We start from the raw sequence: 18,065 nt of genomic DNA, 5'->3' as shown, positions 1-18,065 counted from the left end.
CAACAGGTTTATTTGAAATCACAAGCTTTCAGAGAGCTGCACCTTCATCAGGGGCAAGTGGGCATTGGTTATTTACATGAAGGGTTTTAAAGGAAAAGCAATGTCAGACAGTCCTTCTGTAATGGTGAACCTACTCCAATATTTGTCAGAAATCAGGTATCTGCAAATCCTCGTGGTATTAATGATAAGATATTTACCTTGCCTGGTTTCTAGCAGGTAAGATAAATATTTAAGGCCATTAATTTTATTTCCAGTTCAGAAGAATCTTGGATTGAGCAAGTTTTAAAAGCAGCTCAATTCAGAAAACAATACGGTTGAGTTCAGAAGCAAGTTTGGTTTTTCTCCTGGGAGGAGTTCAGAACAGTTCAAGGACCCAGTTGCCTCATCAGAAGGGTCTAGAATGTGCAGCTTTCAAACCAGGAGAGTTTGGTTAGAAATCTGCTGGTTATTAGAATGGAGAAAGTTTAGGCAACTGATCAATTTGTCTTCACAGTCCACAGCAAAGAAACCATAAAGAGACAGTTAAGAAGAAACCTAAAGTTGAGATGGTGGGGGGAACTTTTTCTGGACTTGTAAATCTACAACAAATGGTGTTGGGAAATAGGATGTGACTTTACTTTGCTGTGTGTTTTTAAGATTATTCTATCTGTCTTCTATATTTAGAAAACTTTTCCTTTTATTTCTTTTTTTCTGATAAACTTGTGTTCTGATGTTAAAGAGAATGTGTAGCCGTGGGTTAATATCTTTCAGTAATTTACCACCATGTTCACTAAATAAATATTTAAAAAGTGATCTATCAAGCCAGGTTTTATTCTAGGATATGACTTGTTCAGTCTTACTATCAGCTGGGATCATAACAGTATCCTCATCTGGATGAATTCCCATTCCCATTGTGTGCACTGATCCAATATGCCAACATCTCAATTTCAAAATGGTCAGTTTTGTATTCAAATCTTTCCAGAACCTCACTCTTCCACATACATTCATGTCTATATTCCTCAGGGATTCGCCATACTTCTAACTCTTAACTTTTCAGGATCTCTCAACTCCTTCACCTCACCGTTGATTACCTTACTTTCTGCTATTGAGAAACTGGGCTCTCAAATGCAACTCCTAAACTTCTCCCCACCTCTGTTTCTACTCTATGATACTCTTAAAGACATACATCTTGGCTGAATACCCATCCTAATACCCATCCTAATATCACCTCCTTTGGCAGTATAGCTTAGGTTTATGCTTCATTGGGTGAGAATAGCAGTCCTGATCTGAGTGAAACTTGATGGCTCTGGCCACTGAAGGAAGGGTGGAAATACTGCCTAAAGGGATTGACTATTTGACCCAATAGGTTTTCAAACTATCTTTCAGCTCAGAAACTACTCTGATACTCGTTGATGTATGAACTGTGGCTCAGTTGGTGATGTTCTTAATCAGAAAGCTGTCAAATTAAGTCTCATTCTTGAGATTTGAGGATAGATATTTAGGCCGACATGTCAATGCAGTAACAATGGACTATCAGAGGTGCTCATTCTTAGATAAGGCGTTAAACTCACACCCTTGTCTGAGAAAGACTTAAAATCTTCTGCATGACTTTTCACAGAAGTGTAGGGGAGTTTCCTGTGGCATTTTGCCTAACGATCAGCACCCAGTCAGTATTTCTAAATTCATTGAGTGGGAGTTTGCTGCGTGTAAATTAGCTGTTGTGTTTCCTACATGACTACACTTTGGGATGGTGGGAAAGGTACTGCATTAATGTAAAAACACTTGTATTCATTGAGGTTTATTTCCTGTAAAACTAGGTGAGAGGAGAGACTTTCAATCGTAAGTCCAGGCTAGACACCATCACAGTTAAGTTGGGAAAGGAGATGTGCTACTCCATCATGACAAACCATTCTTTAGTCAAACTCTGATGTATTTTTTCCTTTCTGTTTAGCTCCCAGTGGGTTGTATCTTCCCTTCTTAAATTGGTCCTCTGTTTATACCTGTCTGTATAGTGTGCCATTACCACACCGATTAGCATTCTCAAAGGCTTTGTCTCATATGATCAACAAACTGCTTATTATCCATTGTCATAATTTTAATAAAACTTAGAGGCTGCAATTAGTCTGCATCATATATCTTAATCTTGAGGAAGGAGAGGATGAGGAGGAGACAAACAAAGACAGAGTTGTAATCTTACTCTGGGCATTGACATATTATGCACTCACCAACAGATATTGTCCAAACAGCAATTATTTTCATGAATGCTTTTGTTCTCGAGTTGCAGCGACTATAATGGATAGGGTTCCGTATTGCAATGTAGCGATCCAAAGATATTGCGCACAAGTGCATGATGGATGCAGTTGAAAATAGCACATCAAAATAAATCCAAATGGGACACAGTTTGGCAGGAAATGGCCAGATGTATCCTAAACAAAAGAACAAGTAGGTCAGAAAACATTTGGAGTATAACTGAACTTCAGATTTATTCTTGTTTTTAAATACTTACAGGCTTTAAATAATCTGCAGCAAATGTTTATGTTATTTAAGTTCCTGTGTGATAACTTAAGAATGAGAGCAGATCCAGAGTCCAATCTTTGGTTCAACAAAATATATCAAGACAATCTTCAAAAAAGCAGCAAATTCTGCTTCGTCATAAGTGGGATGCAGGGTAAAAAAGTCATCAGAGATTCAGGCCCTTATCATACTTTTTATATGGTCTGTATATACTTTCACAAATTGTTAGCTCTCCCACAATACACCAGTAACTTGCCACAAGACTGAACTTGAAGGAAAGTTTCATTTCTATCGTGCCTTTCATGACCTCAGGGTGTTCCAAAGAGTTTTTGAAGGTTAGACACTATGTGGTCAAGGCATTTATGATTAATTTTGGTGGGAGAGACAATATGACAAAGGGCGTGATTATATGCATATGTATCTCCCTAGAGACCTATGGAGATATATATGCATATATAACAGCTATACATGTCCACAAATCATTATAGGTGGCAGAGCAAGTTGAGGAATTTTTTAATAAAAAATGGGATACTTGACTTAACATACAGAGGCATAGGGTGGAATTTTACACTCCAGAGACTTAGTGAAGAAAATGGTAGGTCACTGAAGAGTCAGGAACATTCTGAAAGCTAAGTGTAAAATGATTTCACATTTTAAAACACTGCTATTAGTTGCTGTAATATAATGTAGGCATGTCTCTAGTTTCTAATGCAATGATTCATTGTAGGGATAACACAGTGTGGAGCTGGAGGAACACAGCGGGCCAGGCAGCATCAAAGGAGCAGGAAAGTTTCGTAAGAAGGGTCCTAACCCGAAACGTCAGCTATTTCTGAAGAAGGGTCCCAACCCGAAACATCAACTTTCCTGTTCCTCTGATACTGCCTGGCTCGCTGTGTTCCTCCAGCTTTACACTGTGTTATCTCTGACTCCACTATCGGCAGTTTTTACTATTTCTGAGATTCATTGTAGGGAATTTTCCTTTCAAGGGCAGTTACATTGATCTGAAACAAAAACAGAAATTGCTGGAGAAACTCAGCAGGTCTGGCAGCATCTGTGGAGAGAAAGCACAGTTAACATTTCGGGTCTAGTGATCCTTCTTCAGAACTGATCAAAACATTAATTTGTGAAGGTAGCCCAGGGAAGCCTGAGCCAGCTGATTCATGAACTGAATTGGGTTTTATGATGAATGGAAAAGCTTGAAAGTAAGTAACCATAGAGATCAGGCACCCAATCTACAGATCGGAAAGTAATTTTTGATAACATGTACTGCGTTTGTTAACAGAATGTACTCAGTGTGGGGGAGTTCACCACAAGTAGCTTAGGCAGAACTAAGTGATCCCACAGTCAACAGACCAGGTCTAATTGCTGCAGTCCTGCCACATTCGATCGTAAATGGAGATGGACAATTAAACAACTCACTGGAGGAGGAGGCTCCACAAATATCCCTATCCGCAATGATGGAAGAGCCCAGCACAACAGTGCAAAAGATAATGCTGAAGCTTTCACAGCAATCTTCAGCCAGAATTGCCAAGTGAATAATCTATCTCAGTCTCCCACAGCGGTCCCTGGCATTACAGATACCAGTCTTCAGCCAATTTGATTCAATCCACACAATATCAAGAAGTAGTTGAAGGCACTTGGATACTGCAAAGGCTATGGGCCCAGATAACATACCGGCAATAGTACTGAAGACTTGTGCTCCAGAACTTGCCACTCCCCTAGCGAAGCTGTTTCAGTACAGTTGCAAGACTGGTATCTACCCGACAATGTGAAAAATTGCCCAGGTATGTCCTGTTCATAAAAAACAGGAAAGATCCAACCTGGCCAATTACTGCCCCATGTTTACTCTCGATCATCAATAAGATGTCATAAACAGTGCTATCAAGGATCATTTACTGAACAGTAACCTGCTCACTGATGCACAGCTTGGGTTCTGACAGGGCCACTGAGCTCCTGACTCCGTTAGGGTCTTGGTTCAAAGGAGCTGAATTCCAGAGGTGAGGTGAGAATTACAGCCCTTGACATCAAGGTAGCGCTTGACAGAGTGTGACATCAAGGATCCCTAGCAAAACTGGAGTTAATGGGTATCAGAAGGAAGCACTTTCTGGTTATTGGCGAAAAATTATGTCAGCTCCAGGACATCTCTGCAGAAGTTCCACAGGGTAATGTCCTGGGCCCAACCATCTTCACCTGTTTCATCAATGGCTATCTCTCCATCATAAGACCAGAAGTGATTTCTCAGGTGTATTTTAGTTGTCAAGACTATCTAATACATTGTCATCATTTACATTCAATAGGAAATAGCCATCATGATTGATGAATACACTATAACTTTTAAAAGCCCTACATTGTAAACAAGTCATTTTTTAAAATATCCTTCCCGTGAAGAAAAGTTGCAAATTTCAAACTCTTTCAGAAATCTGAGGATTACAGTGTAATTACTTCTGAATGATTCTTTCCCGTCTTCTTATTTCCTCCCACAACAGACAGAATTCTCCCAACAAAAAGGCTAGATGTACCATCTATTTGCAATCCTCTGTCTACGTCAAAGTGGTGAATAAGAGCAGCTCATTGTGATTGTCAAGAACACAATACCTCCTGCCAACGCATTGACACAGGAAGTTGTGTTGTTGATGTCATTGTTGCTGCCACTCCTTCATTGCCCATTGTCTGCTTCACTCAATGCCTTCGTTTGCTGCCTAGCTCGTCAATCCCCTCATCAGTCTGCTCATCACTCCCCTCGCCACTCTGCTCACCAATCTCCTTGCTGCCCCTCTTGTTGCTTCACTTGGGGAATGAAACAGTGAAGGTTCTTTCTGAGCACCTTTGGGACTCTGGTTTTGCAATTTGTTTCAGACTAGCATTGCACCAAATAAACAGATTAACACTGGCACAATTGTAACTAACCATTTTCTGGGGACACCAGATTGGTACACTCCATAAATTTAAAGTATAAAGATGTATAACATGCTGGTATTTCCAAATTCTAAATTATAAAACTTATTGATGCAAGAATCACAAAATTATGCCATATTACCTGGGTCCTGAGGCACCACTAGCAGTGATTGGTGAGGGTGCCCCCTGCTGGCAGCAAGCACAGCCAGTTAACCAAATGGGCTTCCTTCCTCTGAGGAATATAACTCCATTGAACTCTGAGGAGGCTCAAACTAGGACAGTGGGTTAGTACACCATCAGAGCAAGGGTCCGTTATGGAGAAACATGTTTTAAATGCTCTTAATCTCACAGTTGAATAATTTTCCCTGTGTTAGTTCCAATCATCTTTTTCTAGGCAACCTGCAGTAATTAGGTTTCTTCACCACTGACTCAGGCAAGCAGAAAATAGGTCAACAAAATGGAATCACATCTATTTGATTAGGGGAGATAATTGAGATGACTGAGGTGATGCATATGAGACAGATTTTCCAGGGATGGGTAACCTCAAGGCAAATGAAGTAAATATAGTTTCTTTCAAAGGGCTCCCTCCAACTCCAGGAGCTCGTGTTTGCTACATTTAAATCACAACACTGCAATGACAGGGATACAGTGACCAGCAAAACCTCTAAGGGACAGTCAATGCTACGAGTTTTACGTAGGCTTAGGAAATTCAAAACCTACCCCTAGTGACTCACTTTGATGCTGAATTATATTGGTGCCTTTTGAAAAATAAGTTAGGACTGAGCTGTGCGCTGCTTTTGTTGTGGAGATGTGTTGACCAGGACATAGTCAGTTAGAGCTGCTGTCCAAGGTGCTATTTGTAGGGTGAAACCAATTTCTGCACATTGGAAATTTAACTTAAAGAATGCAATTGATGATCATGACACTTTCTTTTTCAATATTGCACCAATGTTCACAGCAAGGTTCTCAGTCCTTTTCCCACAATGCAGTCTGTTCTCTGTGGCTGAAGCTGTGGAATAGCAGCATTGGAACTGCACTGCAAAAGAAAAGCATCTAGTTCCTCTTTCACCATCCTAGTGGTCACCAAACGATTGACCAAAGACATGAAAACAGAGATACTGATCAAGCTAGGTTTGTACATGCTAGAGCTTTGAAAAGTAAAAGGATGTTTGATTGAAAGAAGATCCGGAGGGGTCTGGATAGGACGAAAGTAAGATGTTTCCTCTGCTGGGAGGGTCTAGGCACCACTGTTTCAAAATAAGATTTACTCAGAAGGCAATGGAAGCAAAGTCTCGGAACATTTTGGAGGCAGAGTTGGGTAGATCCTTGATACACAAAGGAATGAAAGGATATTGCGTGTGGGTGGAAATATGGAAGAGTCAGATCAGCGTTAAGGGGCTGAATGGCCTACTCCTCCTTATTTACATGTTCATAGAAAGCCAGCAGCTCTCGAATGCAAACAGTGCCATTGGGAAGGCTGGTCACTGTTGAAACCGCAGTCTCAGAGGGAGCTACAGTGGATGCCAGATGCCAGGGCAAGTGGGGTGGTATCGCCAGGGTCAGTCAAGTTGGATAAAGGCCTCAATTGATTCAAATGTGAGTGAGCCCTAGCACTGAAATCCCACAGCAGGTGGGTGAGGGTGAGGGTGAGGGCATAAAATTGGTGCGAATTGTGAGGTAAAGTTGAGGACCGTGGGATGGATCTTGTGGTTGCAAATCAGGCAGCTACAAACCCCAACCTTTCCACAAATGTGCATCCTCCAGGAAAATATGGAATTTGGCAAAGTAACATGAACAACATCAGTCTCTGGAAAATACGGGAGAGATGAGAGAACGGAAGCTTCCCTGCTATTTTGAAATGACTGCTTAACAACTGAGCTTCGCTAATGAGTCATTTTCCCACCGTTCCCTGTTTCGCTGGCCACCTTGTTTTCTCAGGACTGGATGAAAGTTAGAGAGTGCTTGCTGGTTGCTGTGATGATTGAGGTGACACTAGAATGGCAGAAGAAGGTCCAGAATTGAATTGTCTTTGTGCCACGTGCTTTTACTTCTCTAAGCACTACTCTGTTTTGCCCTTGGGCAGTTTATTACAAGTGGTGGCTTTGTTCATGTGCCCCAGTTACCAGAGGCTGATTTCCTGTTCACTACCTGCCCATGCTTCACCTTGAGCAGCTTCTGTCAATGCCTTCCAGACTTTTGTCAGTGCCAGTGCCTCAAACCCACACTGCTGGCATTATCCTGCGTCCCACACTAAGCAGCGAACTGCCTCAGCCAACAAGCCCCTTTGCTGATTAATATAATGCTGCAAGATTTACTGATATTGTTTCTGAGTGGCCTGTTTATTTCAGTGTACCTTACATTCCCAATTGATGCACTGTAACGCATGGATCTTAAAGGGAACAATGGTCATGTCTCAAATCACACATCTACTAATCCATGCCTATGCCAGAAATACTTTTGTCCACTTGATGGCGCATGAGAGCAACTGCAGGACAACTGTCTCACTCTCCCAACCTTTCCTGCATTTCCATGATTCCTGCACGTTTTAAACCACAATGGTCACTGTATGGTTACATGCTCAATTCACATGCCAGCTTGTCCCTCTTGAGAAACCATCTTCCTTCCTGACGGGATGTCTACACCCACTATAAGGAAGCTGCTAACTGTGCAATGATCGGCTGCAAGGGGAAAGGCAGATGGAGCAAATAGCCGAGAGAGAGAGAGGGTTCCCAGGGTTTATGACACCACATTGTGAGAAACAGCAGACCTGGTTAAAGAGTGTGGAATAAGTTTTTTTCCCCCAAAGGATTTACTTGGTTGTGTTTAACAATGGATTAGTTTAATTAATCCACTGTGTGTGTGCACTGATTGTTAATCAATACCTGTCACTGTCAGGTGAATCAATGAAAATCAGTTCTAATGGCTGTACGTTTAATAGATTGGATATTTAAAATAAATCCACATATCAATGATGATGATTTTGCACTATGGGTACAATATTTTTGAAAAATGTAACATCATAGATAGGTGTGTTGCTGTGAGTGCTGGTAAGATTTTAGTTATATAAGTACTGAGGAGTTGGTACTGAGCCCTGCTGTTCTACCCCTTAATTCCCAATTAGTTACTGACCAGTATCACAACAGTGGAGACTGAGACTGAGACGGAGACGGAGACGGAGACGCAGACTGAGGGTGAGTTGCAGACTGAGGGTAAGGTGGAGACTGAGTACGAGGTGGAGACTGAGGATGAGCTGGACATGGAGGCTGAGAGTGAGGTGGAGACTGGGATGAAGGGTTGACTGAGGGTGAATTTCAGACTGGGGTGAGGTGCAGACTGGTGGAGCATTAACAGGATTGTAGATTTTGTTCTGCATAACTGAATTATGGCCTCTCATTATCATGGTAGGGTTGGAGTCTGCAATTTCACATATCCAAATGGTCTATAAGTTGGAGCTGCAAGGGCATATGTTTGTTTTCATAAAGCATTACTAATTTAAACAAAATGCTCACTTTTATAAGGGATTACGTACATGGATGAGTTTAAAAGTGTTGAATGATTTTCTTATGAATGAGAAAAACTGTGAAGCATACAATAGACCCTTAGAATGTTATTTTATCTCAACATGATTGCTGAGCTATTCTCATGGAAGGTGTGTTTGTTTAATTTTCTAAGGGTAAGATGTAGTGGGTGAGAGTGGGATTGGTACTATATTGATATACGGGCTATATAATGAGTTAGTTCTATATTGGGATTAGGGGCTATACATAATCAAGACATCAGAGTTGGCATAGCAACTTTAAAGGACCATTGGGATGAGTAAAGAGGTCATGAATTGGCACTGGAACTACAATGGGTCATGGAGATGACATAGTTGACATGAATGGTTTGAGGGGCCAAGGCAATTGAGTGGCAGGTGTGGATGTGGGAGTGTTTGGGGAATTGGAGGGGGGTGTGAAGATTGAGGGCTATAGGGCTGTTTTGTTTGTGGTATTAGTTTTATTCTAACTAAAATAAAGCCACATTTTCCTCAATTGTGCCATTTTGATAACCCTGCGGTTGCCTCCACACTGTTTCCAGGGCAGCAGGCATCACTCTTGTTAACAACCACATACCGCCCTTCCTTCATCCAATCCTTACCCTGCTTCTCCCAAAATCTTTCTCCTAAATCATGTTTACAGAATCGGGAATATTTGCCCAGGAATTTACACTCCTAACTTGAGAGCAAAAGTTCAGTCCTTAGTCTCTCTTAAACAGATTTCACTGAAGTCTCTTAGAATTGATTTTGATAAACACATTATTAATTATAGACATTCACAATTTGCAGTTTGAAAATAGAGTGGAAACTATTTCAGCCAAACGTCTATAGTCACCTCTTTCCATCTCCTTTAATGTAAGCAACAATTTGTTTAATTTCATCAGAACTAAACTCAGGAGATTCTGCTTTATGTCTTTGGTACGGAAGCGCATATAGATTTTCGAGCATGTGTTGGAAAATTGCTTGTGGCATAGCTTTAACATTGAGAACAATGCCCCTGCACCCATGCAGTTTCTGTCTGTATGTGTTAAGGCTCTCTGTCTGACAAAATTGTAACACTCTGCTTAAAGTGGTGTGGTTAATGATTTCCCAGTTCTCCTGTCCCAGAATCTATAAGTTTAATCTTGTGGTTGTCTTGGTTTTGATTTTGCAGCTGCTTAACGGTATCTGTGCTGTGGAAGAGCTGCTCAGTTGGAGCTACAAATGATTTTTAAATAACCGCCCTTTCAGACTAAATTACTGCGCAACTTAAAAGTTTCCCTTTTCATACATGGGATTTTTGCTTTAACTCAGGCGAACTCTCGATGTCTGGTCAGTTTACCAGCTTGACCCAGACACTGGCCTGCTCCTAGATCTTGCGATGCACCCTGGGCTTCTGTCTTGTAGCTGCAGTTTACTTCTGCTCTCGTTCAAATTTGTTAGGTCTGAAATGCTTCCTGTGCTGCTCTTGGAAGCATTGCTTGGTTCGAGTCTTGACGTGAGGTTTGTGTAGTCTCCTTATCATTGTCTTGAAACTGACTGGGTCACTTTTATTACCCCCTGGATATTTTTCTTGAAGGCTTGAAGTCTAATTTCTCTTAGTTGGCACAATTTTGAAACAGTGGATCTCCGTTCCGTAATTGTGATGACCTGTCGCCCACACCAAGGCAGCTCTGTGCTGAAGCATGGCCTCATTAGAACATAGAACAGTACGGCACAGGAACGGGGCCTTCAGCCCACGATGTTGTGCTGAACATGACGTCAAATTAAACTATGTTAACAAGGTGTAGAGCTGGATGAACATAGCCTAACACAGCCAGGAACACCTACGCTTGGTTCGCAACAAACAACTACACCTCCCAGTCGTGAACCATTTCAACTCCCCCTCCCACTCCTCAGACGACATGTCCATCCTGGGCCTCCTGCAGTGCTACAACGATGTCACCCGAAGGTTGCAGGAACAGCACCTCATATTTCGCTTGGGAACCCTGCAGCCCAATGGTATCAATTGGACTTCACAAGCTTCAAAATCTCCCCTCCCCCAATTGCATCCCAAAACCAGCCCAGCTTGTCCCCGCCTCCCTAACCTGTCCTTCCTCCCACCTCAAGCCCCACCCCCATCTCCTACTTACTAGCCTCATCCCGCCCCCTTGACCTGTCCGTCCTCCCTAACTCCCCACCTACACTCACCTTTACTGGCTCCACCTCCGCCTCTTTGACCTGTCTGTCTCCTCTCCACCTATCTTCTCCTTTATCCATTTTCTATCTGCCTCCCCCTCTCTCCCTATTTACTTCAGAACCCCCTTCCCCTCCCCCATTTCTGAAGAAGGGTCTAGGCCTGAAACGTCAGCTTTCCTACTCCTCTGATGCTGCTTGGCCTGCTGTGTTCATCCAGCTCTACACCTTGTTATCTCAGATTCTTCAGCATCTGCAGTTCCTACTATCGCCAAATTAAACTAATCCCTTTTGCCCACCCTTGGTCCATATCCTTCCGTTCCTTGCATATTCATGTGCTTACCTAAAAGTCCTGTAAATGCCCTTATTGTATTTGCCTCCACCACCAACCTTGGCAGCTCGTTCCAGACTCCTATGATTCTCTATGTAAAAAAAAACTTCCCCTTCACATCACCTTTGAACTTTCCTCCTGTCACTTTAAATTCTTCTCCTAGTATTAGACATTTCAACTCTGGGAAAAAGATACTGACTGTCAACCCTATCTATGCATCTCATAATTTTATAGACTTCCATCAAGTCTCTCTTTAGCCTCCGCTGCTCCAGAGAAAACAACCGGAGTTTTTCTAGCCTCTCCTTACAGATCATATGCTTTAATCCAGGCAGCATCTTGGTAAACCTCTTCTACACCCTCTCCAAAACCTCCATAGCCTTCCTGCAATATGGCAAGCAGAATTATTGCCCCTTGCTTTGCTGGCAGCAGTCTTCGGTAAAGGTGGTTGGGAGACGCAGACTGCGTGAGACCATCTGAGATGCTGTGGGACCCAGAGGAGTATACCAGAGCTGCTTACAGTTCCACTAAAAAAGGTAAATTCACCAAAATGAATGTAACTTTAGCATGCAGGCCTCCAGAGATCCCATTATGGTGTGACATATGTGAATTTCCTCGAAAGGTCCTCAGAAACTCAGGTTCAACCCCTAGCAAATTTAAGGGGTCGAAGATGGATGTGAAGTGTTTGCTTGGATACCTGAAAAGTCGCCTCTATAAAGCAGCCTTAGTATCTGTGTATATTGGGGATGTGACATTGTTCCCCAAAAGTGGTTCTTTTCTGCAAGCCCAGACAGAGGCTTCAAGACAAACAGTCACTGCTGATTGTTAACGATAGGGAGCCCACAAATTTCTACCCAATTATTCGCGATTATTTATCTAAAGGTATTCCACAAGTTCATTACCACTACTCCTTGAGCGGTGCTTCCTCCAATCTCTGTGAAAATTCAAATGTCTTGATACAATGTGGTTATTTCTGTCACCTGTATCCTGCTGCATCAGTACAGTGGAGGACTGTAGAGTGTCTAAACAACATTCGGCAGGCACTAATGGTGTTTGCAGTTTCCGAGTTCTGCCTCATACTGTTTCCACTGCTTGGTCACCATTACTGATGTTTTTCTTTCTTTCCATTGTGGTGAATGTGTGTTTTTTCAATGTTGCTATCCTCCAGATTTCTCTTTCTCCCTGTCATATAGTCTTCCAGCACAGAAACAAACAAGTCCATGCCAACCATAATCCCTAACTAAACTAGTCCCACCTGCCTGCGCTTGGCCCATATCCCTCCAAATATGTCTTATTCATTTACTTATCCAAAGTCTTTTAAATGTTGTAACTGTACCTGCATCCACCATTTGCTTTGGAAGTTCAATCCACGCATGAACCACTCTGTGTAAAAAAAAAAAAAAAAAAAATTGCCCCCATATCTTTTTTGAATCTTTCTCCTCTCTCCTTAAAAAAGATCTTATACCATAGAGTATTTAGCTCTCAGTCATGCCCAGCTTGTAGATCACTAAAATAACCCCGACAGTATACTGTTTAAGTTGAATTTGTGCTTCTAATTTTGTGTTTCATCCCAGGGACATCTGGGTTATCCTTCAGTCACTGTTGAACTGTCTCACAACTGAGGTTGGAAAGGGTCTCACTCCTTTACAGTCACAAGAAATTTTACAGGTTGGTGATAAGGCCAGGTACGTGGGTCTCAGATTTTGTCAGGTTCAATATTAAGAAGTAAAGCAGCCAGGTTTCTTTTGTCAATGACAAGTACCTGATTTATTAGTAACAACAAAAATGCAAGGTTTATTCACAAACCTTTTGGATTATGCAAATATGTCGACCTCTTTCAAAAGTAAAAACTAACATAGAAGCTCACAAAACAAAGGAAAATGAAAGGTCTGCAGAGTGTTAATTTTAAAATACTTTGGCCAAATCATCAAAAATAAAAAAGTCACGGATTATTGCAGTGGTGTTCCAATTCCCAAACTTCTCTGCACACATAAGCTGCTGGCACTTTCTGAAATAATTGTAGATGCTGAATTCCCTTTGCTTCAGTTATTGGGGTAGACTCCAAGAAAAATCTTACTCAGGAGCTCTCCCGAGTGGTTAAGATGACTTTTGAATGGTTTTCAGATCATACACTTTGCAAAGAAAGAGAGAGGAAGCAATGGGCTGCTGCCCTTCAAGCTCTTCTAGTTTATATTAAGAAGGACTTTAATATTAACTATTATCTCATTTCTTTTTTCACTGCTTATTCTATGAAGGTTTGTAATGCTTAACTTTTAACTTTGTTTCTCTCTTTTACTACTTTGTATCTGGGTCTAACAAGGACCAAGAATAGGAATAAATTTTTATCACTTCAGGGAACAGTGAAAGACCAGTGCTGGCAGTAACTGTAGAGTGACATTTGCACTGGAATTACAGTGATATGCCGACATTGCACAAGGTTACAACCAGGGGTGCAATCACTGTGACTTTCGACATGTTTTCATTTCTCATTGTGCTCTTCAAATTGAGTTCGTCCTCCAATCGTGAACAGATTCTGGCATGCATGTGTCAGTCAGAACTGATGTTGTGATTTCACATCTTAAGAGGTCGAGGAAACAGTATACATTTACGCAGGCAGATGGAAAAGTGGGTCAGTTAACTCAATCTTTGACCAATTCTCAATTGCCACGCAGTCTCTGGGATTCAGCTCAGCAGCTGCAATATGTGACACGCATTGGACCTCGTAGTCCATGAAGGAGAGACCATTGTTTTCCCGATTCCTCACAACTGACAGCTAAGGGGTCAAATCAGGAATGGAGCCTCCCTATGTATGGAGTTCTCCAGTATGTATATAGAAGGGGACCTGGTTTTGCCAGGTGAGTGCCCAGGAGCAGAGCCTGGGAGAGGAGGGGTGTAGATGGTACTGGGTTCATGCCTTTAAATGTCCACCTTGGACTACCTCCCCCTCAAGTGGCCTTCTCTGACTTTGGATGTGGTCAGTGAATTCCATTTGAACATACACAGGGGCATCAGCGAAATTCATCCCCAGAATTGGCCAGGAACTAGTCAAAGCCAGACCTCACCTGTATGTGAGAGAGACGGAATCTGCAAGGATAAGATAACACAGTGTGGAGCTGGAGGAACACATCAGGCCAGGCAGCATCAGAGGAACAGGAAAGCTGACGTTTCGGGTTGGGACCCTTCTTCAGAAATAATCTGTCTGTCTTCTCTTCCACCTATCCACTCCTCCCACCTCGCTGACTAACCCCCACTATTGCCTACTTGCACTCACTATCACCACCCCACCTACCTTCCCCAGCCCCACCCCTCCTCTCTCTATTTATTTTAGGGCCCTCTACTGCTCCCCCATTTCTGAAAAAGGGTCCCGCCCCGAAATGTCAGCTTTCCTGCTCCTCTGATGCTGCCTGGCCTGCTGTGTTCCTCCAGCTCTACACTGTGTTATCTCTGACTCCAGCATCGGCAGTTCATACTATCTGTGATAGAATCTGCGAGGAGCTGCTTGTCCAATCAGAGATTTTGTTTCTCTCATGCTCCTTCGATCACAGGCTGTTTCTCACCCGCATTTGCTGCTAACAGGCTCACTAGTGAGCACGTTGTTCAGATTGCAACTAATCTGGGCCTCAGTGGAGAACGTGGATGAGCTCTGAGGATTATTGCCTGGGTCTGAGGATTATCAACTGGTTCTGGGGATTATTGACTGAAACAGGAGATTGTTGGCTGGGTCTTGGCTCATGGTTAGCACTGCTGCCTCACAGCGCCATGGACCTGAGTTTGATTCCAGTCTTGGGTGACTGTCTTTGTAGAGTTTGCACGTTCTTCCTGACTCTGCTTTGGTTTCCTTCGAGTGCCCCAGTTTCCTCCCACAGTCCAAGGTTAGGGTGGTTAGCAATGCTAAATTGCCCCATAGTGTCCTGGGATATGCAGACTAGGTGGATTAGCCGTCGTAAAAGTGGTGTTATGGGGATAGGGTGAGGGGAAGGGTCTGAGTGGATGCTCTTCGGATGGTCAGTGCAGACGTGATGGGCCAAATGGCCTCTTTCCTCACTGGCAGGATTCTAGGCTGTAGTTCTTAGGATTATTAATGGTTTGGGGATTATTAACTGTGTCTGAGGATTAACAACTGGCTTGGGGGTTATCGGCTGGATCTGAGGATTAGCAACAGCATCTGGCTATTATTGACTGGGCCTGTATCCACTGGAGTTTAGAATAATAAGAGGGGATCTCATTACAACGTATAAACTTCGGAGAGGTGCGGATGCAGGGATGATTTTTCCCTGGATGGGGTTCCAGGAAGGGCATCATGGGCTCAGGATACATAATGGGCCATTTCCAACTAAGATCAGGAGAGATTTCTTCACTCAGAGGGTGATAAACCTGGCAAATTCTCTACCATGGAAAACAATGAGGGCCAAGTCACTGAATGTATTTAACAAAGAAATAGATCAGATTCTAAAAGGCTAAAGATGGGAGAGCAGGAGTATGAGGCATGATTTTGTTAAATGTTGATATGGACTCGATGGGCTGAATGGCTTTCTCCTGCTCAAATGCCTATTTTGCTATGGCATACTGTTCACTCACATATTAAGTTCTGCTCAGGTGCAGCTGTGAAATCCTCCCTACGGAATCTCTAACAGAACACTTTTTATCTCAAATATATGACACACACAACAGTACATAACAATAAATTATCTCAAAGTAACACAAAACATTCAAAGGTACAAATTAGGAACTGCAGTAAGTCACTAGCTCCTTGAGCCTGCACCATCATTCAGTAAAACCTACACTATTCCACATTCCCACCCATTCCCAATAACCTTTGACCTCCTTGATTATCACAAATCTATCCACATCTGCCTTAGAAATATTTAGACTCTGCTTCCTCCACCTCCTGAGGAAGAGAGTTCCAAAGACTTGTGAACCTCAGAGAAAATAAAAACCTCCTCATTTTTGTTTTAAATGAGCAATCCCTGAATCTGAAACTTTGACCTCTAGTTCTAGATTTTCCCATGAGAGGAAACCTCCTCTCCACACCTACTCTATCAAGATGCCTCAGGATCTTATATGTTCCAATCAGGTCACTTTTTGCTTTCTAAACTCCTGTAGGTAAAGCTTAGCATCTCCAACCTTTCCTAGTGAGACCTGTCCATTCCTGGTATGGATCTCATAAACCTACTGTGAACGGTTTCCAATTTATCTAACACCCTTTCTTAAATCAGGAGACCAATATTGTACAAAAACTCCAGGTGCGGTCTCACCAGTGGCCTGTAGAGCCAAAGCATAACCTAATTAATTCTGTATTCAATTTCCCTCACAACAAATGATTTTATTAGTTATCCTAATTACTTGATGTACATACATACTGACAGTTTGTGATTCAGATCCCATCGCATCTCAGAGCTTTGAAATCTCTCACTACTTAGATAATACCCTTTTTTTAAATTCCTCCTGTCAAAACAGATAATTTAACACTTGACTGCATTATGCTCTGTTTGCCAGGTCTTTGCCCACTCACTTGACCTATCTGTATCTCTCTGTAGTCTCCATATGGCCTCTTCATAACTTACTCCCTGCCTATAAACACAAGCGAAACACCGTCCAGTACCCCCACCCCTGCACCCCCCACCCCACATGTTCTACTGATATTGCACAACTCTTTGTTTATGTCTTGCTTTGCATTATCATTGAAATAAACATGAGACATGGCTTCTGGTGTTCTCCTGACACCACTCAAGATGCTTCAGTGCACAGGAATCTCATTTTGCTGGTTGGGACATATTAGCTTCACAAACTCCTAGTAATGATTTCAGATATAAATTCATCCCCATTAGTTGTATCTTGGTGAAGCTATTTGCAAAGAGGAAAAGTTAGCCCCCAGTGTTTTTTATGATGCATTTGAAATTATATGCAACACGACTGCTTCCTGTCTCAGTCTTGCTCCCATAGTCAGATGTTCACCGGACCACCACATTTAAGTGAATTTAAAACAGTTAGATGTTTTACTGAGCATCCACATTTTCTTGCATTTTGTTTCACAATGTCAAATCATAGACACTATCAACATTAATAGCAATAAATCTGTGTGCATTTCTATCATTTATCCATTCACAGTTCCTAAGCTCTCATTTATAATGGTGGCTTGTTGTGTAATTATACCCAAAATCAGTGACATTCATCCAAATTTTTGTCTGGGTTCCGAGGCAGGTTTTGGTGGTCCCACTCTGACTTCTTTTTTGAGAGGAAATCTGATCTTTCCCCTTCAATCCCGACCCTGCAGCATTGTCTCCTGACCTTTTGAGAATTTGGGAATGCCTCGGTGTACAAAGTGGATCTGCTGATGATATTCCCAAGTTTGAACTGAGCACAGAAAATATTTTCTACCAAACAACACTCCTGACGGTGATGGGGTTTTGAAACCTTCTTAAAAACACAGCAGGTTTGAGATTTTGCAGAGAAAACAGAAAACCCACTTAAATGGTCAGGAATAGCAAGCGTGATTGTTTTCACACCTGAAAATGCCCCTGATAGATGCTGTATTTTAATGTAGATGTGTTTTTATGTAGTGATTCATCCTATGGATCTGTTCTTTAAAAGGTAAGGTCAGCCTAAAATCATATTTGTTCATTGCAGTGTTTTTCCAATGTGAAAAAAAAACAAAATATT

General features: G+C 42.1%; 1 protein-coding gene across 1 annotated transcript in view; it reads right to left on the bottom strand.

The window, feature by feature from the left end:
• The window catches only part of LOC109910745 (5-hydroxytryptamine receptor 2A), an 80,180-nt gene that overhangs the window by 43,002 nt on the left and 19,113 nt on the right, over positions 1-18,065 (bottom strand). The window contains exon 2 of the mRNA XM_020509988.2: positions 2,205-2,405. Coding sequence (XP_020365577.2) covers positions 2,205-2,405 — 201 coding nt within the window. The remainder of the gene's footprint in view (positions 1-2,204; positions 2,406-18,065) is intronic.

Source organism: Rhincodon typus, chromosome 11 (genome assembly GCF_021869965.1).
Source record: "Rhincodon typus isolate 14 chromosome 11, sRhiTyp1.1, whole genome shotgun sequence".
In the NCBI taxonomy this organism is placed as follows: Eukaryota; Metazoa; Chordata; class Chondrichthyes; order Orectolobiformes; family Rhincodontidae; genus Rhincodon; species Rhincodon typus.
This window is presented reverse-complemented; position numbering and strand designations above follow the sequence as displayed.